The sequence below is a fragment of the Sapajus apella genome, unplaced genomic scaffold, assembly GCF_009761245.1.
Source record: "Sapajus apella isolate SASKATOON/1434 unplaced genomic scaffold, GSC_monkey_1.0 scaffold6, whole genome shotgun sequence".
Lineage (NCBI taxonomy): Eukaryota > Metazoa > Chordata > Mammalia > Primates > Cebidae > Sapajus > Sapajus apella.
The window spans coordinates 41,200,134-41,224,929 of NW_022436946.1; the positions used below are offsets into that span (position 1 = coordinate 41,200,134).

General features: G+C 38.3%; 1 protein-coding gene across 2 annotated transcripts in view; it reads right to left on the reverse strand.

The window, feature by feature from the left end:
• AFG1L (AFG1 like ATPase) overlaps positions 1-24,796 on the reverse strand; it is a 221,210-nt gene that overhangs the window by 17,454 nt on the left and 178,960 nt on the right. For both annotated transcript variants that reach the window (XM_032275100.1, XM_032275099.1), the window contains 2 exons: positions 22,714-22,784; positions 22,357-22,457 (listed from right to left, as the gene is read on the reverse strand). In XM_032275100.1, coding sequence (XP_032130991.1) covers positions 22,357-22,457; positions 22,714-22,784 — 172 coding nt within the window. The remainder of the gene's footprint in view (positions 1-22,356; positions 22,458-22,713; positions 22,785-24,796) is intronic.

Sequence of the window (24,796 nt, forward strand, 5' to 3'; positions counted from 1 at the left end):
AAGTCAAAAAATAGGAGATGTTGGTGAGGAATGTGGAGAAAAGGGAATGCTTATACACTATTGGTGGGAATGTAAATTAGTTTAACCCCCATGGAAAACAGTATAGACATTTTTCAAAGAACTAAAAATAGAACTATCATTCAACCCAGCAATCCCACTACTGGGTATCTACCCAAAGGAAAAGGAATTGTTTCATCAAAAAGACACCTGCACTCAAATGTTTGTAACAGCACTATTCACAACAACAAAGGCATGGAAGCAATCTAAGTGTCCATCAATAGTGGACTGGATAAAGAAAATGTGGTATATATATATATAATATACACACATGTATACACAATCACACAAACACACGCACATATACACACACACACATATATATACACACACACCATGGAATACTACACAGCCATAAAAATAATGAAATCATGTTCTTTTCAGCAACATGGATGCAGCTGAAGGCCATTATCCTGAACAAATTAATACAGAAACAGAAAACCAAATACTGTATGTTCTAACTTGTAAATGAGAGCTAAACAATGCCGACACATGGACATAAAGATGGAAAAAATAGATACTGGGGACCCCAAAATGGGGGAAGCAAGAGAAGGGGGGAAAGGTTGGAAAAATTACCTATTGGTCACTATGTTCACTATTCAGATAACGAGCACCCTAGCGGCCAAACCCCAGCATTATACAACATACCCATGTAACAAACCTGCGCAATACCCCCGAATCTATTATTATTTTAAAAATTTCTCTTCAAATTTTCTTCAGATTTTTTTTTGTGGGGGGCACAGACAGGATCTAGCTTTTTGCCCAGACTGGAGTTCAGTGGTGTGATCTCGGCTCACTGCATGCAGCCTTGACCTCCTGGGCTCAAATGATCCTCCCACCTTAGCCTCCTGAGTAGCAGGAACTATAAGTGCACCTCACCATACCCAGCTTTTTTTCTTTTTTTTTTTTTATTTGGTAGAGATGAGGTCTGAGCCATCATGCCTGGCCTGGATTATCATTTTAAAAGTTTTAATCAGGAATTGCATTTATTCCATTTTAAGTATCAAAACTGACTTTTAAAAAGTTATGTTTATGGGCTGGGCATGGTGGCTCATACCTGTAATCCCAGCACTTTGGGAGGCATAGGCGGGTGGATCACGAGGTCAAGAGATCGAGACCATCCTGGTCAACATGGTGAAACCCCGTCTCTACTAAAAATACAAAAAATCAGCTGGGCATGGTGGCGCGTGCCTGTAATCCCAGCTACTCAGGAGGCTGAGGCAGGAGAATTGCCTAAACCCAGGAGGCGGAGGTTGCGGTGACCCGAGATTGCGCCATTGCACTCCAGCCTGGGTAACAAGAGCGAAACTCCGTCTCAAAAAAAAAAAAAAGAGTTTGAGACTAGCCTGGGCAATGTGGCAAAATCCCATCTCTACAGAAAATACAAAAATTAGCCAGACATAGTGGCACTCACTTGTAGTCTCAGCTACTTGGGAGGCTGAGGTGAGAGGATGGCTTGAACCCAGGGTGGTGGAGGTTGCAGTGAACCAAGATGGTGCCACTGCACTTCAACCTGGGTGACAGAGCAAGACCCTGTCTGAAAAAAAAAAAAAGTTATGTTTATGGAGGGAATTTTCTCATTACAAATTTAAAAAGATTTTATTTGATATATTGCTTTTTTTTTTTTTTTTTTTTTGAGACAGAGTCTTGCTTTGTCACCCGAGCTGGAGTGCAGTGGTGCAATCTTGGCTCATTGCAGCCTCCATCTCCCAGGTTCAAGTGATTCTCCTGCCTCACCCTTCCAAGTAGCTGGGATTACAGGCACATGCCACACATCTGGCTAATTTTTGTATTTTTAGTAGAGACAGGGTTTCACCATGTTGGTCAGGATGGTCTTGAACTCCTGATCTCAGATGATCTGCCTGCCTCAACCTTCCAAAGTGCTGGGATTACAGGAATGAACCACTGTGCCCAGCCGATATATTTCAAAATACCTTTGTAAGTTTATTTTTCTTCTCATGATTATACAATGTACAACCATGTTTTCAACATTCACTATATTTCTGTAAATTGTATAATCGATGCTGCCAAATCATCTTATATAACCCTATGTACCACACAAAGGATTTTTGATGTGTGACATCTTGATCAATGTGACCAATACTGATTTAAATACAAATGTTGCCACTCACCCTTTCGTTCCTGATCATTCATTATTTAAAGACGTTTGGGTTATTTAAAAATGTTTAGCTGGATTAACTAAAAAATTCTGTAGAAAATTACGATAATTTAAAACCCATTGGAGAATTGAAGAAGGCCTACGTGGGGCAGGTGGGTCATCTGATTATAGTAATGGCTGCAATTGTTCTTGCCTCCTTGTCCATATCCTTTGGATTGCAACTTTCCAGGTCTTGCATGGAGACATGCAATCTATTTCCTCAACTCTTTACCATGGCCAACAGAATGAGGCAAAAGTTACAGTTTTCAAGTTCTGAACTTAGGTCTCAAGAGGCTTTGCATGCTTCTGTTCACTCTTCTGCAATACCTCGGCTAGCCTGCTGGAGGAGGAGCGAATACAAGAAGAGCAGCTAATTGTCTAAGCGGAGAGAGCATCCTAGGCTAGCATACAGCTAGCTGGCCCCACACAGATGAGAGAGCCTAGCCCAGAGCAGCAAACTGACTGCAGAGGCACACGTGAACCCAACAGAGATCCAAAGAACTCCCCGGACAGCCTGTAGACTAGAGAGTAATAACAAATGCTTATTGTTACTCAGTTTATGTGACTGAATTTTGGGGTGATTTATTATGCAGCAAGAGCTAACAAAAACACTATACTTGCTACAGAGATTTACTAGTGAAAGCTTATATTTTAAGTCATCAGCAAGTCTGGCCCCTCTACAAAAATACGATCCAGCTTTTATACTTAAGGATTAGTTTTGTGGCCAGGTGCGGTGGCTCACGCTTGTAATCCCAGCACTTTGGGAGGCTGAAGCAGGTGGATCACAAGGGCAGGAGATTGAGACCATCCTGGACAACATCGTGAAACCCTGTCTCTACTAAAATACAAAAAATTAGCCGAGCCTGGTGACACGTGCCTGTAGTCCCAGCTACTCGTGCCACTGCACTTCAGCCTGGTGAGACTCCATCTCAAAAAAAAAAAAAAAAAAAAAAAGAATTAGTTTTGCATAATTGATAAGTATACTTAAACACATATATCATCATTTATGTTCATTTATTTTTATAATCAATTTTGGAATTTTTATGGCGTGGTATAAAGTTTTACACTACGCCATAAAAATTGGGTTGAATGTTATGTAAAATATTCAACCCAAAGCATATACTAAAGACCTTGGGGAGCCAGAATGCCATTTACATTTGCTGTTGCCACCCTCATTTACTTCACTGTGCAAGACAGGGAGTCCTATTCACCTCAGTGTCCCCAGCACCTCACACAGACCAGGGAACAGAGTTTTGCATAATATATAATTAATGAATAAAGAAAGACACTAATACCAGGTCTTCAAAATCAATTATAACTACTGAATGCTTAATAAATATGAGGCATTGTACTAAATCCTACAAGAACTTTGCAAAACACAGAGAAAAGACATTTCACTATTCCTTTGACCACACTAAAATACAACTAAATTGCATGCACAGTATATCTATGGCAGTTGCAAATATTTATACTTTTGTTTTGCATTAGTTGATCCTCCTATGTAACTAAACCATAGCATAATACACTTTTTGAAACCATAATTAGTATTGTGAAGTCATGCATTGTGCCCTATGAATAATTAAAGCATATGATTACTTCTGAGTACTAAATGGCACTTCAGTTAGTAGCACCCTTGAGTGTTATTCTAGCTCAAAATTCAAGTAGCTTTATCTAAGGCTGATTCTTCTTATGATGGATAATGATGACATTCTCCATCTTTCTACCTGAGCAATTAAAAAGTTTAATAGTCTTTGATGTGGCTGGTTATCTGAATAATTTTCTTAACAGGAACAATTAAGATCCACTTATCCGATGGTTTGTGCATTCTCTACCATTGTTTCAAACTCTGTTTCTGTGGAAACCTGATGAAAACTTAGAGAACTTTAAATCTATAATGAGTTTGCGAAGAGTATTTGTTTTCCTTAATTACCAAGCATATACAGCTGGATTATATGTAGCCCAGTTTCTCTAACAAACTTTTAAAAATGAAGAGCTTGCTTACTGTCTTTTTTCTCCTGTATGAGAAATGACCCAGTTGTCTGCTTTGGTATTGACCCTGGTGCCAGGAGTGGGAATTTTCTCAATCCCACACCAATGTGAAATGCACAAGCATTACCACCAGACCACCTTCTGCCCTACAATGATCCACTTCAGTACACCCAAATGAGCTGTCAGCTTGAGCTGCTTTTTTCTCCGCCTCGCTAATGGTTGCTCTGCTACCATTATTTCAGCTGAAGTAGGACGATTATGATTTCAAGCTCCATCTATATTATACTGTCCTAAGGGTTACTCTTTATCTGTATAGTCTCCTCCTTACAAACCCTTTGTAGAAATACACTGATAGCTCTTTATTAAACAAACATGCATGACATTTTACTTTATTTACATAGCAATGACAATAATATCTTAAAGAAAAGTGCCTTTTAATAGAAAATAAATGCTTGATTGGAATTAGGATGAATGTATCCTTTTCAAAACAAACTGAAAATACCATATGAATTGATGTTAAGACTATTTTTATGTGCCAACTTCCAAAATAATAAATTCAATAATTAGAAAAACAAGGCTGGCAGTGCTGGCTCATGCTTTTAATCCCAGCACTTTTGGAGGCCAAAGTGAGTGGATCACTTGAGGTCAGGAGTTTGAGACCAGCCTGGCCAACATAGTGAAACCCTGTCTTTACTAAAAATACAAAAAAAAAATTAGCTGGGCATGGTGGTGCATGCCTGTAATCCCAGCTACTCGGGAGGCTGAGGCAGGAGAATCACTGGAACAGGAGAGGTGGAGGTTGCAGTGAACCGAGATGGTGCCACTGCACTCCAGCCTCCAGCCTGGGCGACAGAGCAAGACTCCATGAAAAAAAAAAAGAAAGAAAGAGCACTGGAATGTGTGTATTTGCAGAGTAAATAATTTCCCAAGATTCATATGGCACCTTAATATGAGAAAGCTCATGAATATGAAGTCCAAACACCCAGCTGGGAAATATCTCACTATTCTAAAAAATATCAACAATTCTTAACACATTCTACTTCACAGGGTGTTCTCTGGAGTGCTGAGGGAAAGTTTTGCCATGTGATTTACACAGTCTCAACGGCAGGAGGCTGGTTCTACCTAAATCTACCAGATCTTTGCTAAATTCTCTAACCCCTTTTAATGGTTAAAACAGTATTTTTTTTTTTTGCGGGGGGTGCGAGGGGAACATATTTTAATTTAATTTTAACAGAGAGCTTGTAGAAACAATGACTTAACCAAAAATCAATGTGACAAACTAGAGGAGGGCACACCCCTCCTCTACTCTACTTGACCAGCTTTGTGTATATAATCAAAAGATCTCTAAATTCTGGAGATGTCTAATTCTGGGGGTCCTAGAACTGACAATTTTCTCAAGACACAAGCTACACGAAGCCAGGTCTATCAAATCAGATCTACCATTTGAAAAGCACTGTGCTGGACTCACTAGGGCAGGAGGGCCAGGGGAAGTGGGGATGGAAACCATGATCCTAAAAACAGAAAATCAAAATGAAAATGTGAGACCGGGCCCGGTGACTCACGCCTGTAATCCCAGCAGTTTGGGCGGCTGAGGCAGGTGGATTGCTTGAGCTAGAGACCAGCCCAGCCGACATGATGAAACCCCGTCTCTACTAAAATACAAAAATTAGCCGGGCATGGTGGCAACAGGCCTGTAGCTACTCAGGAGGCTGAGGCACAAGAATCGCTTGAACCTGAAGGGCGGAGGTTGCAGTGAGCTGAGATCAGGCCACTGCACTCCAGCCTGGGTGACAGTGAAACTGTCTTAAAAACAAATGAAAAGAAAAAGAAGATGAAGAAGTAGGAAAGCATCCTAATTTAGTATCATCATCATCATTATTAATGAGCATCACTAAATGTAAGCATCAATACAACTCCAAGGCAATATGTAACAACTGCAAAAGCATATCCAAGAGATGGTAAAAATTAGCAGAACAGGTTGTACTAACCACTTGGGATTGAATGAGCCAGACTATACCTTGTTAATTACCTGGCATCTGTTGTTTGGTAGACATCTAAAACCTACAAGTCAAGTTACTCCTTTTGGAAATGGGATGAACTGGGTTCAACCATACAACAGAATTAACAACAGCAAATGAGCTAGTGTAGCTCAGAGCTCCCATTCAGAAAGACCCCCCCCCACCCCATATTTCTAGAGTTAGAAAGTCTTGCCTAGCTACTTTATTCAGCCTAAGTTTTCAGTTTAACTCTAGTGTGAGGGGCAGTCAGAAGGCAGAAGAGGCCTGTGAAGAACAAGGCTGCTGCTTTGGTTTGTGAGCCTGGAAGAAATGGGCCTTCACAGACTTTGGCTCACCACGTCCTGGAAGCTGTCTTCATCACTAAATGATTTAGCCTGGCTCACCTCTCCTCCTAGTTCTCACAGTATCTAAGGTTTCTGAATTTTAAAAACCAGAGGTTTAAGCTTTGGAGTTTATTAAAAGCTGTGGGAACACTTTGGATCACTAGGTTTTGATTCTCATGGCTCCCTAGAATCTTCTTAGCTTCAGGCCAATCCTAAGCAAACCTGGCTCTAGAAAAACAGGAACAGCACAAGAACCCATTTCTCCAGATCCAGGAACATAGATAAGGTAACATTTTTTAAAAACATACCATTACAAGTGTGTGTGTGTGTGTCTCTCTCTCTCTCTCTCTCTCTCTGTGTATAATTATTTGATTGGTTGTTTAATATTTCTTTAAGAAGCTTTTGTTAAAAGGTGTTTACTTTAACATGATCTTCTATTGTTAGACATGTACAATTCATCCTTCAAGATCATAAAGAACAAAGAAAAAATTTATTGTAGCTGCACAGTCCTGTGAAATTGCTCTGAATATTAGCAATCCAGTACATAGCAAAAAAATAAAAATAAAAAATACTGGCAAGGGGAAGAAAAGTAGCCCAACTGTTGCTAGAATTATTTCACAAGCTCCTTTATTAAAATAACACTGTAGCAACTCCTTCTAATTTCCCACTGGAAAAGGTATGTTCCTAGCTAGTTCAAAACAAAAGGAAATTTAAACATTATCATGAAAGACACAGTGTTGCGATAACTGATTGTCCAGACCACAGAATGTATTAAGTGACGATGGCCAAGGCTGAAATGTTTCCACCTCTTTTGTGTTCTCTTTTTGAATATAAGGATTTTAATAAGAAAGTATACAATAATGATGAAGTAATTAGTAACAGCATTATTCTACTATAATCATTGAATTCAGTGCTTAATCATTAACATAATCAAGCCATCCTGATTGTACCCTCGGTAGAGGGCAGCATTTGCTACATCTCCGTGGGAGGAACGACTTGTAAATTTGTCTGGCTTTGAGATCTACCCAAAAGAAATGGGAAAGATTAGCTGCACAGTGCAAGGTCAGGTTCTAGACTCGCTGACACCGGTCTCGCATGTGCATGTGACATGCAAGGCAAACCAATATTAACTTTTTCCTTTGGAAATCAGAGCTAAGTAGCACAAAAAGAGATACTTAGGATCCCAAAAAGTAGAAAAGGCTTTAAAATAGCTAAGAAGTTATTTTAAATTTGAGAATTGTAACTTCTGAACATGTTAAAGTCTTGTAAATGCAGAGGTTTTATTACTTTTTTTTTTTTTTTTTTTTTGCTGTTGTTTTTGTTTGTTTTGCTTTCTTTGTGAGTCCATTGGAAAGAAACAGAATTCTCTCAGGCTTGGATATTTGAAAAGCCTAATCAGCACTGGAAAAGAAGTGGATATCAAAGAGTTGCTTTCTTCCTCCCACTCTTCTGCTTTCCAAATCATGGAAACACTCAGTTTAAATGCTAATTCATATTCGAAAGATATTAAAAAGTGAATCAGAGCCGAGACTGAATACCTCTCTGTGCTGCTGGAACTATGAGTAAGACCGATGGAATTATTCACTTCATCTTCTTGCTGAAAGACAACCTTGAATTATCTGCTGCCCACATTTTATTAAAAGATAAAAACATCCATGAAAGGCTGGAACAACATGCATCTATCCAATCTCTAAACATTTAAAATTATTTTTCTGGATCAAGCCAGATAAAGAAAAAGCTTAGCTGTAAAGCACTTTTTGGCCCTTATAGAACTAATTTTATTAAACTTTACTTTGTCATTATATTCCCAGCTAGGATATAATAATCTGTCAGATACAAGCATGTTTGCGGCAGGAATGGTGCTGAGGAAATGTCTGCTGGGATCTTTCAGAAGTCCGTTTACAAAAAATCCAAGTACCAGCAAAAATCATCACTTCTTCTGAGTAGCTGGTTTGTTTTTATCTTCTAACTTACTGAATATCTTTCCCCTCTTTGGCTGATAGAGGCTGAGTGTTGATTTAATTGTTCAATTTTAAGAACTATGTAGAAGTTTATGACGTAGATTTATGTATATTAACTTTTTCTGTCTTTCAGCTTAAGTATTCATTAATTTCCCTTTGCCCTGATTTAAAAAAATTAATTCTGTGTGTATATGGTTGTGTGTGTGTGTATATACACACATATCAAATACTTTTTGGAATCAGATAAGACATAAATAAATCCATGCTAAAATTATTCTATTTCTGCTTAAAGCTTATTTCATCTGCTTTTAGTTAAACAGGAGGCAAAAGAGAATCAGGGAAATAAAATGTCAGTAAGAACTTCAGATAATAAATAGCAGTGCCTCTTTTGATTTTGTTAGTTACTAAGTACATATACTGAGCATCTGTCAGTAGGGAGAGATATTCTTAGAGAAGGTGGGTTTTCAACAGAGGGAAATAGCCCAGTGTAGGGAAGTAGAAATCTATTTCATGAACACGAAATTGAATGGAATTTGGCAAAAAGGAAAAAGTAGTCTGAGAAAGACAAAACATCCTTGGCTTTAGACAAGCAGTGAAGGGGGAGATTAAGAAGTGCATTGCAAATGCTGCAGTTTGGAAGATGTGACTATATAACTATTTGGATTTATATAGGACATGATAGGGAGACAATGCAGAAAGTTCAGGAAAGAAATTGATGATACAAAAATGCATGCAAGATGAATTTTATATTCACAAGTAAATGTGTATAGTAATTTACAACTTACAGTTTTTCACATATGCTAAGGCTGAAAAGCAGTAAGATTGGGTTATTAGTAGCCTTATGATAGTGGCTTATTATATTAAGACCTTCTATAAAGTACATACAAACCCTAAGATATTACCAATTTAGTAAATTACTTCTCTTTTTTTTTGAGACAAAGTCTCATTCTGTCACCAGGCTGGAGTGCAGTGGCATAATTGTAGCTCACTACAACCTCTGCCTGCTGGGTTCAAGTGATTCTCCTGCCTCAGCCTCCTAAGTAGCTGGGATTACAGGCGTGTGCCACCGTGCCCAGCTAATTTTTGTATTTTTAGTAGGGATGTTGGCCAGGATGATCTTGATCTCTTGACCTCGTGATCCGCCCTCCTCAGCCTCCCAAAGTGCTGGGATTACAGGTGTGAACCGCCGCACCCAGCCTAGTAAATTACTTCTATGTTTTAAAAGTCTTCAGTAAAATAGTGAGGAATTTGTATTGTTTTTCCTGTGCCTTTGATTAAACTATACTAGTCCTCTGGCTCTGTTTCCTTCCATTGAATCTAGTGAAAACATAATTTTCAACCCCACCCACACCCTCATCTCTTCCTTTTTCTATGTCAGTTCAGATGATGTCATTGACTTCTTTAGGCTCCAAACTAACACATCTTTATAAAAGACTTCTAGATCTTTATCTTCAGTCCTAAATTTCCAACTGTTTGTAAGCCCTGTTCTCTTACCTCTAGCATTTTGATTTGTATGTTAAGGGTCCTGCCATTTCTCTGGTCATCCAGACTGAAACCGTTGGAGCCCTAGGTGGCTTGTCCTCATCCCTGACCTCCTCCATGACCAATCCTCTGATTTCTCTTCTATTTATCTTGTCCTGTGCAATCTCTCAAGTATACCTCGTTTGTGCCCCTCTTCAAGGGGGCAATTAGGAGCTGAACTGCAGTCCATACTCTGCCCAGCCACATGCCCTGATGAAGGGCATGGTAATTCGAGGCTGTATTCTGGATATTTGTGTATGACAGGTTGTGGAGGCTTGGGATTCTTAAGTATATTGATTTTTTTGTTGTTTTTGCTATGTTAGCAGGTAATTAACTTGGTTAGCCTCAAACTCCAAACTCTGTCTTCTCTGTGATGGATAGCAGCAAAAGTCTCCTTTCAGTTTATTTATTTATTTATTTATTTATTTTGGCTTAGCTGTGCATGTATATTTCATAGGTCAGCCCAAAATTTGGGCAGAGTTTATAGGGAAAAATTCAGGCTATTCCTTTGTGGTTCTCTCCTTTCCCAAATTTTTTCTTATACGTTCCAGCTGCTATGGTCACTGATTTGCTTTTCTCTGGTTCTTTGAGCTGAAACCTGCAGGTTTCTACTGAGTTTTAGACGTCTGCATAAGACCAACTGTGATCTGCCTTCAGGAAAAAAACTATAAAAATGAGAAATTCACCAGTATTAATCCTTTCTTCCAAGTGTTGACTGTGCTGCACTTTTTCCCTGCTTTTGATAAGCAGTGCCTTCTAGATTGTTATTTTTTAGATTTTTGTCTAGAGTTTGCAGATGTGATCAATAGATAATTTGATCAAAAGGAGTTACTCTGCCATAAATGGAAGTAGAACCTTCCTGAGTCTGTAGTTCTCTGAATACACTATGTAATCTCCAACTCTGTTTTTAATTGATTGTTTGTATTTCCCGGAGACAGAATCTCGCTCTGTTGCCCCGGCTGGAATGCAGTGGTGCAATCTTGGTCTCCCGGGTTCAAGCCATTCTCATGCCTCAGCCTCTGGAGTAGCAGGGATTACAGATGTGTGCCACCACACCCAGCTAGTTTTTTTCTTTGGTATTTTAGCAGAGATGGGGTTTTACCATGTTGGCCAGGCTGGACTCAAATTCCTGAGCTCAGACACTCCACCCACCTCGGTCTCCTAAAGTGCTAGGACTGCAGGCATGAGCCACCATGCCTGGCCCCAACTCCGTTTTTCACAGAAACATAAAACTTCAGAGAAGGAAGAGATCATAAAGATTGCCCCATGACCTCCTTTGCTTAGGAAAAACCAAACAGCTACCACCTCATACTCCTCCCAACCTTTGCACCAACAGAATCTCAACCTTCCAGACTTCAAGGCCCAGTTCCACTTCGATCATCCACAGCATTCTGGTCATACTGATCCTGTAGTACTAATTATAATCTGCCTCACATTCTAGTGATCGATGTACTGATCTCATTTTCTCTTCTAAATTAAGACTCCGTAAAATTGGAGACTATTACTTATCTTGGTACCCAGTACAGTTCCTAGAAATATGCCAGCTTTCTATTAAGTATCCTGTAAATATTTGTGGGTGATTAGGGAGAAGTACGATAAAATATTAAAAGGGTAGGACTTGTCTGTTACCCTGCATAAGGGAAAAAACAAATATCTAGCATGTTAGTTTATGTAACCAAGTTTCCTTCTGGAAAGAAGGACCTTCCCAAGAGGAGATACTATTTGCTGGCCCATTGGATGTGCTCGTGAAAGTTATAACTTCTCCCAGAGTATTCTGCCCTATTCATCTTCCTAAAACATTACTCTAGGTACCATGTTCCTGCTCAAAACCTAAAATGACTCTCTGGATGACGGTAAGAAGACTCTATTTCTCTGCCTGGTTTTTATGGTAGAATCTGCCTGAGATCTGTTTCATCTTCATTTCCCTTTTCTCCCCAACATACGCTCTGCTCTCATTAGGCATCTGTCTGTCTCCCCAAAACATGTGATGCTTGGCTTCCGATTATGGTTGAATACTTTTACTCTATTCATCTAAATTCTGCTCACCTTGCCAGGTCAAGGTCAATTTCCTCTTTAAATCTCCTATCTTGTTGGAGCCTTTCCAACCCTTAGCATCCTTCCTTTGAACTACTGATACACTCCTAATATATGTAGTTAACTAGTGAGCACAGCTCCTTAAAGTAGACTGTTACAGCTAAAAGGAATGACAGATCAGTATTCATCAAAACTGATGGTACAAAAATAAAATGAAATAAAATGAAATAAAATAAAAGGAATGACAAAAATGTGCTGATCACATCATGCATTTCACAAGTGAGGAACTTGAACCCAGAATGGTGACGTGGTTAAGTGATCTGCCTAAGGCAACTCAGCTAAATGGTATCTTTTTGATGGGGAGTCAGAGTCTTGCTATTTTGCCCAGGCTGGAGTGCCGTGACTATCCTCAGACATGATCATAGCACAGGACGGCCAAGAACTCCTGGACTCAAGTGATCCTCCTGCTGAACCTCCCAAGTAGCTGGGACTCCAAGTGTGTGCCACAGGGCCCAGTGTCAGCTAAATTTGAGTAACGACTGGAATTGATATCTCGTGACTCAGTTGGGCCTCTTTCTACTCTGCTACACTGTAAAATATTTGGTTCATGTTATTTCCTTTACAATACTGTAAACTCTTTGAAAGAAACTTCTTATACACTTTTATATTCCTTATAACATAGGCATGCAGATATAGAAGTAGTTAAGAAATAGTTGCTGACTGGCTGGGAATGGTGGCTTGCGCCTGTAATCCCAACACTTTGAGGGGCTAAGGTGGGTGGGTCACTTGAGGTCAGGAGTTCGAGACCAACCTGGCCAACATGGTGAAACCCCGTCTCTACTAAAAATACAAAAATTAGCTGGGTGTGGTGGGTTGCGTCTGTAATTCCAGCTATTCAGGAGGCCAAGGCACAAGAATCGCTTGAATCCAGCAGAGGTTGCAGTGAGCCAGATCGTGCCACTGCACTCCAGCCTGGGCGACAGGACGAGACTGTGTCTCAAAAAAAAAGAAAAGAAAAGAAAAAGGAAAAGAAATAGTTGTTGACTGTTAAGTCAATGCAGTAATCTTGGAGAGTTGGATCTTACATAGCATATATTAACAATAAAAAAGAAAAGAATGAAGTAATATTTAACCCTAAAATATGTGAAAATCTTATAATTCTTAAGCTATTATGGCTCCTTTGCTTCTTTCTAGTTTTTTCTCAAAATCTTTTACCTGACTCAATGTCTCTACAAAAAATACTAAAATTAGCTGGGCATGGTGGTGTACACCTGTAGTCCAATCTACTCGGGAGGCTGCGGTGGTAAGGACGACTTGAGCCTGGGAGGCTAAAATTGCAGTGAGAAGTGATCACACCACTGAACTCCAGTCTGGGCAAAAGAACAAGACCCTGTCTCCAAAAAAAAAATTTTTTTTTAATTCATATTTCTTAATCTTTGTACTTCTAAATTATTGTCTCAGCAAAAGAATAACATATTCTTCTCAAAGACTGAGGCAAATCTTAAATATTAGTTTATCATACTTTCCTAGAGTAGAAGTGACCTTAAAACAAACATGAGGACTTGTGTCTACTACTAGATCCAATCCTCAAAAGAATGTTACTCCTAAGCCAGAGAATATATTGAAAGTACACAGCTTTTGCCACACTTACTCTTCCACTGAGACCCTCTGAGAATCCCTGGGCGTTTTATCCCCATTACAGGAGAAACAATATTTTTGAACCACTTCAGCTAACAACATGACATAAATATATTCACAGAAAAGGAAAGCATATTTTCTCCCTCAGAGGAGCTTGGGGCTTGCAGAGCTTAAAATCTGCAGCCCTGACTAGCATTATCTAAGAAGGTGCTCTTGCCTCAGTTTGGGAACAGAAGCTGGGCAGGACTGTCCAGCCTCACTATGTGTCCTATTAAAGAAAATTTGCCACTGAAAAAAGGAGAAGGGTGTTCTCTTTAGTTCTTTGAATCCCTCTTTACTCCCTTTTCATCATGGAAACATTCACAATTATTCTAAGGGGCTATAGTTTTCAAATTTCTAATCCAGACCCTCTTTTTCAGACATTTCTTTTTTCCTTTAAACAAGTAAAATACAAAACAAACAAACACAAACAAAAGCTCAACAACTTTTAACCCAATATACAGTGATTTCTTTGGAAGATACAAATCAATCAACAATTAGTGAAAATGGATCCCTCAGTCCAATCTCCAGTCTGTTGTTTTGTTTTGTTTTGTTTTTTGTTGAGACGGAGTCTCTGCTCTGCCACCAGGCTGGAGTGCAGTGGTTGCCATCTCGGCTCACTGCAAACTCCGCCTCCCAGGTTCATCGGATTTCTCGCCTCAGCCTCCCAGCTAGCTAGGACTACAGACATGCGCCACCATGCCCAGCTAATTTTTGTATTTTTAGTAGAGATGGGGTTTCACCATGTTGGCCAGGATGGTCTTGATCTCTTGACCTCATGATCCATCCGCCTCGGCCTCCCAAAGTACATTAGGATTACAGGCGTGAGCCACCGCGCCTAGCCTCTAATCTCCAGTCTTACAGAGAGTTCACTTTTTCTTTTATGTACAAAAAATATCAGAACAAAATTAAATTCAGGTAAGAAGTTACTTGCATACATCTTACTTTTTAAAATCAAATTATAAGTCAATTATGGGATTTTATTCCAAAAACCTTCTTTATCATTCTGAGGAGTCATGTGAAATAGGCTAGGTCTAGGTGTGTATGGTAAAATTTTGCACCTATCTGAACATAACGTATATTCCTTTTCACGGATTTAACTACATTCCCCAATTTGGCATTACAAGGCAACTGGAGGACTGGCGTCTTTTAGGATTCAGGGTTGGTTGAATGGTTAGATAAAATGACCCTTGAGGTGCCTTGCAACACTGTAACTATGACTCTATAGTTTAAGGATTGACTCGTAACATGGACAGGGAAAGACAGACAAAAGACTTACGGCTCATCCTGGATTCATATTCCTCCCTAAAAGAATTTGACCCATTCTCTATTAAGATCTTTGCAATCTAACTTCTGCCCTCCCTGTCGCTATGCTGTGGCCAGGCTGGTTGGCTGCCTTATTTGGACATGGCAAGGCTAGAGGTCAGGAAATGTGGAAAATGAGCACACACAGATCAGCAATGCTACAAAAGTGGTTTTGCTGCTGGGAAGGTAAAAGGCCAAGGAGATTCCTGGGCTCCCTCAGCTCTGGTGATTAATGCGCTTCTTCCCTGATGCTAATCACTACTGTTGTTGGCATCTCAACACCATCAGCCTTGACTCTTGGCCAAGTAGTAGAGATAAAAGCTATTCATCCTTTTAGTATTATATTTACTGAGAGTGAACGAAGCACAGGACACAAACCAGAAGTAGCTCCCAACCAGTGGTTTCACTTGGAATAAATCTAAATAAAGCATAAAAAAAGAAAGAGAAGGGAAATGTCACTTAACAACTCCCTGAGGGATACTATGTAGCACACTTAAAAGTCTAAGAATATATACACTAATATGATATAATCAAGATTAATAGACAAATGGAGGCCAACACACTTATCTGATGGTCTTCCACTTCTTGAGTACTAAAAACCAAAGAAGAAAGGTAATAAACAAGAAGTTGATAGTGAGCAATGCATATACCCATGCATATGCATCAACTGATATATTTTTCTTCCTAGACTTTCTGCAAACACACCTGGCCACCTGTCATTATTTTTAAGACAGAAATAACAAACTGCTCTTGCAAACAGTTGCTTGTGAGCACGGTTGTCGGTTGAGGAAACAATTTTCTGCAGGTGTTTGCAGAAAATTATATTTTTCAATAAGGAAAATTCAGGTCTAGTCAGTTTACTCATTAAGCCTTTAGAATTCAGCTTTGGCTTGTTTTCTTTCAGTAGGATTCTTTCATTTTTGGTCCATGAAAGTTTAACCCTAAAGCAAGGAGTTCTCAAACTTTTTGGCTTCAGCACTCCTTTACACTTTTAAAAATTATTGAGAGACCAAGGAACATCTGCTTACATGGGTTATCTCTCCCAATGTTCCCTGTAATAGAAATTAAAACTGAGAAAAAATTTAAAATATGTATTAATTCATTTAAAGTAACAATTATAAAGCCATTATAATAAGCCCATCAAATTAACACATATCACATTTTTATGAAAAGTAATTCTATTTTTTGAAATGAAAATAACTACGAAGAATGGCATTGGTTTACATTTTTGTAAATCTCTTTAGTATCTGGCTTAATAGAAAATAGCTGGACTCTCATATCCATTTTTACAACCAATGTATTGCAACTCAGTTGTTTGGATTGAAGTATATAAGAAAATCAAGCCTTCTACAGATACAGTTGAAAGAGGGAAACGTATTTTAATAGCCTTATCAGATAATTTTGGATATTCTTTGATGCTATAGGAAAACTCGACAGGAAGTTACTGCCAAAGAGTACATGGTGGAAAGGGGGAAAAAGAATAACTTTAGGGTAAAAGAAAACCTGGCAAACACTACCTCAGGTAAATGTGATGAAGGTTAGCATCAATAGTTATAAGCCATGTTGACAGTATGAATCCTTGACATGATGTGATGAAAGTAGTACTTGATCTCTGTGGTCTATTCCCCAAAGACCATAATTCCAGTCTAATCATAAGGAAAACGTCAGACAAATCCCAATTAAGAAACAGTTTACAAATACGTAACTGGTACTCCTTAAAACTGTCAAGATCATAAAAATCAAGAAGTCTGTGAGAAACTGTCATAGCCAAGAAAAGCCTAAGGAGACATAACTAAAGTAATGTGGTATTCTGGAACAGAAAAAGGATATTAGGTAAAAACTAGGGAAATCTGAAAAAAGTATAGACTTTAGTTAATAATAATGTATCAATATTGGTTCATTAATTGTAACAGATATACTTTATGAATGTAAGATGTTAATAGGGGAAACCAGATTAAGAGGTATATGGAAACTCTCTGTACCAGAGTCTTGATTTTCTATAAGCCCAAAACTATTCTAAAAAATAGAATCTATTAAAAAATTTTAACTTGAAAAGAGGTCATTTTTTAAATGTTAGTTGCAATGTAAAACTGAAACAATATCAGTATACTTTTTGAATTCCATTACATTAAAATCCATTAGTCTTTCATACACTTTAAGTGGATCTTTTGTCATGTATGATTTTGTAAGAGCATGCATTGGATATTGTAAAGTATTGGTTCAATGAGTTATGTAGATCTTCCAAATGTTGACACATTTAATTATACAATTATCAAAACATTGCATGTGTTAATATCACCATCAATCTCATCTGAGAGATGTTTAAGAATTGGGAAGCTGTCAAGCTCATGATGGCAGAAACAAGTTTTCCAAAATTCTAATTTTCACTTGTTTGCTCAAATTTTATCACTGGCAACAAATATTGTCAGTTGTTTTCCTTGAAATGACAGTCTTATTTCATTCATTTTCAAGAAAATGTCTGTCAAACATTGTGAGAAAATGTCTGCCAAATCTGAATAACCATAGTTTGTCTGTCACTCAGTCTTCCAAGTGAAAATGGTATTCTGTGAAAACAGTGGCTAGTTCAGCTTGCAACTCAAACAACCATACACATGCTTTTCCCCAGGGCAGCCTTCATATTTGATATAGAGCAGAAGTGTTTTATTACATGTACTTCCCACTTCATCACAAAGAATATTCAAAAGACATGTTCTCAAAGTTGAGATTTAACAAAATAATTTTTACTGCTTATTTAAGGATATTCTTAAATGGAACTGGGTTATTTATTTATTTATTTATACTGTGAATATATGCTCAGTGAAAAGGTGCTACTGCCTTGATTCTTGCTAAGGTGCCAGCAGTTTCACCCATCATTGCTTTTGCATCATTACTGTAAATACTACCAGTGTGAAAAAGGCAAGAAGTATTACAGAGAATTTAGATTCCCAGGACCCCTGAAAGGGTTTCAGGGACCCCAGAGGTCTATAAGCCACATTTTGAGAACCACTGCCTTAAATAACCATATTTCTGACTTTTCCACTACCCTCAGATTAAAGCAAGTAGCTGTATCAAGGTAAGGAAAAGAAACCTGAAAGCTCATGTCATGTCCACAGAGATGGATCTATTTCATTTTCCTTTGCCACAGCTGTGACATGGAGGGAACGGCAGAGAACAAAGACCACTCAAACATATTCTCCTCCACCCTCCCACACTTCTCTAAGGTAGCACTTCCCAAACTTCATCATATTATGACAGGAAGAGAAAATATTGTTTTTAATGGCTGCGTAAGGCTTGGGGCCCCTTGCCTGGAGGCACAGACCCTGGAGGTACAGCCTTCAGAAGGGCAGAAGGGTTTGTATCTATACCCACTCCCAGTGGATATGCCAAGGCACATGAGTTGGGCAGGTCTGTCCTAAGCTCTTCAACACAGAGGGAGGCTCTCAGGACTGGAGGATGTCTGTTCCCCAGCCAGCTTCATGCTCCATAAAATTCTTAAAGCTTAGCCCAGATGTGAGAAATCACAAAGTATCTGATTACACTTTATTTATTGTTGTTGTTATTGCTGTTTGTTTATTATTATTTTCTTTTTGAAACAGAGTTTTGCTGTCACCCAAGCTGGAATGCAGTGGTGCAATCTTGGCTCACGGCAACCCCAACCTCCTGGGTTCAAGCGATTCTTGTGCCTCAGCCTCCTGAGTGGCTGGGATTACAGGTCCCTGCCACCATGCCTGGCTAATTTCTGTATTTTTAGTAGAGACGGGGTTTTGCTATGTCCAGGCTGGTCTGATCTCCTGACCTCATGTGATCTGCCTGCCTCAGCCTCCCAAATGATTACACTTTAAGATAGAGCCCAAAGTATATTAAAGATTGAGGCGCAACTTGTCCAGAACATCTTCCAATACAATGTAGTAATTCAAAGCACAGGATCTGACTCCCAAACTACCAAGGAGTCGAAGCTCTGGCTACACCACTTACTAGCTTAGTAAAAGCTTACTAGCTTAGAAAAGTAACTTAACATCTTGGAACCTCAAATTATCTACCTATAAAATGGGTACAATAATAGTGCCTACCTATTATAAGTATCAAATGAGTTAATATATAACAGTGCTTAGAATGATCCCTGATGCATGGCTCGATTATTATCATTATGTATGTTATATTATTATTATGTATGTTATTATTATTATGTATGTGTTACAGGGTCTCCTAACTTGGACTGCTTCTCTGAACATGACAGTACTGAATTATAAATTTACAAAGAAAGAGAATCCTATCTCATGACAGTGGGTGAGTAAAAAAGAAAAAAAAAGAGTATTCTAGAGATACCAAGAGGCTAAATGTTAACCTACAGGATTACAAATCTGAGGAACTATGCTTGGAAGAGTGAGGTAAGAGGTGTGCAAGAAGCAGAACATGCCAGGCTTTTTCATTTTACTTATGGCATATGTCAAGGGCTTCCAATCTAAACCTCCTTTTACCTTATCAAGACACAGGTAAGTTTCTGTATTATTATTTCCTTGGAAGGTGCCATGGGTCAAAAATAATCATGATAGACTGTTAACCAATCTACACCCTGCCAAAGATTTTTTCATGATGGTATCAGGTGGTTGGATTAGTCTCAGGCTTCAAGAGCCTTCTAGAAAAGGAGGATGATCCAAAACTCGGACTGTCCCAGACACACCAGATGTCTGCTTCTTTACCTTAGGTTAGATGTGTGTGTGTGTGTGTTTTTTTTTTTTTTTTTTTTTTTTTTGAGACGGAGTTTCACTCATGTTACCCAGGCTGGAGTGCAATGGCGCGATCTCGGCTCACCACAACCTCCGCCTCCTTGGTTCAAGCAATTCTCCTGCCTCAGCCTCCTGAGTAGCTGGGATTACAGGCACGCACCACCATGCCCAGCTAATTTTTTTTTTTTTTTGTTTTTTAGTAGAGACGGGGTTTCACCATGTTGACCAGGATGGTCTCAATCTCTTGACCTCGTGATCCACCCGCCTCGGCCTCCCAAAGTGCTGGGATTACAGGCTTGAGCCACCGTGCCCGGCCCGTGTGTGGTTTTTTTTTTTAACTTAATGGTTTTTGGCAACTATTTAGACTCATAAGATCATTACAACTCATTAAGAGTTTTAGGCTACATCTGAAGTTGAGGGATTTCAATTGTCCTCTTCATGCAAGAAATCAATATCTGAATTGCAGTTACAAGGTTGCAAAGCAATGCAAAATCATAACAAGAAAATAGTCACCAATGAACTAGTCACTTAAAAACTTAGCCCTTCCTCCAACATCCCTCACAGCTTAACACTGAGACCTAATCCCACTTACCATGTCAATGCCTTTTGCAGGTCATTCAGTGCTTATGAAATGTAGTAAACACCCCAAAATTACAGTCTATGTAAAGAGCAAACCTGTCCATGCAAACTCACTGACAAATGAAGATCTGGCCAACTTGGAGAAGAAAAAAAATCAACAAATAATGACACCACAAAAAGTTCAAAAGAAAATAATTGACAAGGCTGGGCATGGTAGCTCACATGTGCAATCCTAGCACTTTGGGAGGCTGAGGTGGGTGGATGTCTTGAGGCCAGGAATTTGAGAACAGCCTGGACAACGTGGTGAGACCCCATCTCTACAAAAACCTTTTTAAAAAACTAGCCAGGCATGGTGTTGTGTGCCTGTAGTCCCACCTACTGGGGAGGCTGAGGTGGGAAGATTGCCTAAGCCCAGGAGGTCAAGGCTATAGTGAACCATGATCATGCCAATGTACTTGTTCATTGTTTAATCTAAGAGTTTGGTTTGTAGTTGCCATTATAGTCCAAACTTTTATCAAATAAGATAAAATGATTTATTTTTATAAGCATTATTTAATTTTTCAAGATAAAGTCTCAATCTTCTTCCCCATCACCCCCGATAACAAATAAACTGAAGATTTTGGTCCCCAATAAATGGCCTTTTCCTGTTACTAAGACTCCTAAAACAATGAGCATATTGTAAAAATGTAGATAAAACTCAGTATCTGCTCCAAAAGAGACCAACTTTGCCTTCCTCCCCCAAGATTCAACAGGCTTGTCTTTTCCTGTTTCCCGTGGGGTCCTCTTCTGCAGAAAGTGGAGGAGCTTCCTCTTTTGGATATACAAGATTCTTCTCAAGTTTATTTCTCTTGCAAAATGAGCAAAACCTAAGTGGGAGCCTTAATAGAATTTTGTCAGGAGATATTAGGTTATCAGGACCTTAAAGATCAATCCAGGAGAGGTCTGAAAGGTCCCTATCACCCAGAATGACTTTCACTAACAGAGATCAACATTACCACCCTGTCAGAGGATCCTCATTGATCCTAAACTTTACTGGTTCTGAAGTGCTAAATAATTGCAAACTAAGTTAATCTCTCTGGCTTAAAAAATTATAAATTTTTTTTTTCTATACACTGGTTTTCTATACACTGGTTACAAGTAATTAAGTGACTAGCTTTAAGAAAAGCACTTACAAAATGGCCGCAGGTATAAGTATTTTGTCTTTTTTCCTTACCGAAAAGCAACTCTTCTTTAGTTACCTAAAAGTGAAGCTAAAACAGAGACCAGCTAGAATGATAAATTAAGCATGTCAATCAAGAAATTATGCTTAAAATTTTATCTGATTTGGATTTGTTTTCCTCAATATTTGCAATCAATAAGTACATTCAATATCCATTGACTACTGATAATTCCAGAGCTTTTAAAAGACAGAATTCATATCTATAATGAATCTGCAGTCAAGATCTTTCTCAGTTATATGAATATGCGCATATACAGGTAAATGTTTTTTCTTTGTTGAACATATTATTTATTATATAATACAGATGTCACATTATAGAAATTCACCTTCTTTGACCCTAGCCTTAGTAGGTCTGATATTATGGCAATAACAAATGGGCAGTGAGTACTAGGAGTGGAAATTCTTTATGATTCTTTGGATCATGCTAGCATGATTTTATCTTCCTTTTTCCCACATACTAACCCTCACCTCAAATATTTTTCCAAACTCTCTTATGTTTGACTTTTATAAAACAACTCCCAAACTGATTTTATTTTTGCTTCTAGCAACAGTTGACAGTTCTCTCTGCATTTCTAATTTTGCATTAGAGCCCTTCTAAGTGCAAATTTTGTGCCAATATCTATAAAAAGTACCTGGCAAATATAGATGAGTATTTCCTTTAATAAGACTTTTAAATTGGTTCTGACTCCATGAATGGTATTTTAAAATCTGAAATGGGCAGAGAGGAAAACATGAAGTATTTTAACATGTGAAAAGGCCAGCGAGTCTGGACGTGCCTGGATACTTACTCTCTCACACAGCTCTTCAAATGTGCAGTCGGCAATGGTTCCACAGGCTTTATTCAGGCGCAGCTCTCTGCCTTGCACTTTTAGAATCCTTGGTCTAGTTACTATGGGAACATGAACAAAGACTCAATCTTGTCTGGATAATTACTATAAAATTCATCTCTTACAGATAGGAAATGCATAGCTTGATGAATAATAGCACATGATTCAACACATAAATTAGACAAAATGCTGATACAATGACTGCCACTTGAGCGTGGCATCAACCCATATACAGCAATGGAACTTATTAATTGGTCAGTGGAGATTGGGCATTGTGTTCTAAATGTATTCTCTTTCAAGAGAAATTAACTTACGTACAATCATTTTGTTTCTGAGCCAGCTCATCAAACAACTTATCCATGACAGCCTCCACATCAGCTTCACTTGTGCTACAGTGAAAAGAATAATAGAATATGAAATTAATAACACTTGAAGCCAACATCAAACAGCTGCCTGAGCCTGCTTAGCTTTTTGCCCATAAAAAAAAAGAACAGGATGTTATGCTCTAAATACAAACATTAGATTTAGAATACACTTAAAAGCAGAGAATATTAACTCTCAGGTAGATGATTCTGCCTTATTTGCATACACTGAAAGACTTCTGTGCTTCTAGCTGTTTCCAGTAATGAGACGATACAGGCAGAGTAAATCCATTAATACCATGTATACACAATGAGAAGAAAGCTTCTGGCTCTCTCTTGCATGCAAAACAAGAGCAAATAGACAAGGCAGTCAAGCATCCAGCAAAGTATCCTTTGAAATCTCTACTGAGAGGGTACATGTGAAATTAAATATTGAAGCTGCATTTAAAAAAAAATCAAGTCAAGCTACTGACTGAGAGGATCAAACATCCAGAATTAAATTACTACCTTCAAAATACCAACTTGATCTGCACATCAATAACTTTGTCAGACTTCTGGTAGATGGACAATTAGAGACCACACAGTTTCTCTCAAAATTCCCCTTGTTGGAAATTGAAGAAAACTCTCTTCTTCTGTGATGCCCACTGTTACAGCGACTATGAAGTTAGTCTCATCACAGAATCTTTTGTATTCTAATTAGAAATCACCATATGGTTTAGAGAACTCATATATAAATGTGATAATGCTATGGCCTTTTTCCTCTCACCTTTTTTTTTTTTTAAAGAGGGGTTGGTAAATTAACAGTCAATAAAATAACTGGCAGAAGAAAAAAAAACTGTTAAAAAGAGCTTCAAGTAAAAATATAAGTTTGCTTCAACTCCACATACGAACTTTTATAGGATGACCTGCCAATATGCTTAATTTTAACACACAAATCACTCTTATGTAGTTGTAGAAGCAATTAAACTAAATTCTGGACATCCATCTTACTAAAGTCTTATTGAAAGTTAATATGAAAGGTTATCTTTTATTTAGATTAAGCTTAAACTAAACAACTTTTCCCTTGAGATAATTATCTGGTGGTAGGCATTTAACACACAAGCACCCAATTCTTCAACTGTTCTAGAGCAAATGTCCTTAAAATGCAACAAAGCACATAGTCATTATGAAAAGTTTGAAACTGTCACATTCCAAGTAATAACCACTCCACCTCAAAAGCCGTTAAAAACATTTGCAATGGCTAACTTTGCAGGAGAAATGCTATTTGAGGTCTGGTATGATATTCAAATACAGTGATATTAAAATAATAAAATGACATTATAGAAAATAATTTTGGAGACAGAAACAATCTTAAAGGTATAAAGAAATCACATAAACCAATGTCAATGTCAATGTCCATGCCAAGCACATGTTTGTTTAGACATCATTCTTAAGAATTCATTTGGAACCAATAACACCTTTGGTGTATACAAGCAAAGAAAAAAAAAGTTTAAAAGTAAGCTACTTTTTGAGCCCATATAGCCAAGACAATCTTAAGCAAAAAGAACAAAGCTGGAGGCATCACTCTAGCCAACTTCAAACTATACTGCAAGACTACAGTAACCAAAACAGCATGGTACTACTACCAAAACAGACACATAGACCAATTGAACAGAATAGAGATCTCAGAAATAAGACCACACATGTACAACCATCTGATCTTTGACAAACCTGACAAAAACAAGCAATGGGGAAAGGATTTCCTATTTAATAAATGGTGCTGGGAAAACTGGCTGGCCATATGCAGAAAACTGAAACTGGATCCCTTCCTTACACTTTATAAAAAATAAACTCAAGATGGATTAAAGACTTAAATGTAAAACACAAAACCATTAAAACCCTAGAAGAAAATCTAGGCAATATCATCCAGCACAGAGGCATGGAATAAATAACTTACAGAATGGGAGAAAATTTTTGCAATCTACCCATTTGACAAAGGTTTAATAACCAGAACCTACAAGGAACTTAAAGAAATTTATGAGAAAAAAAACAACCCCATC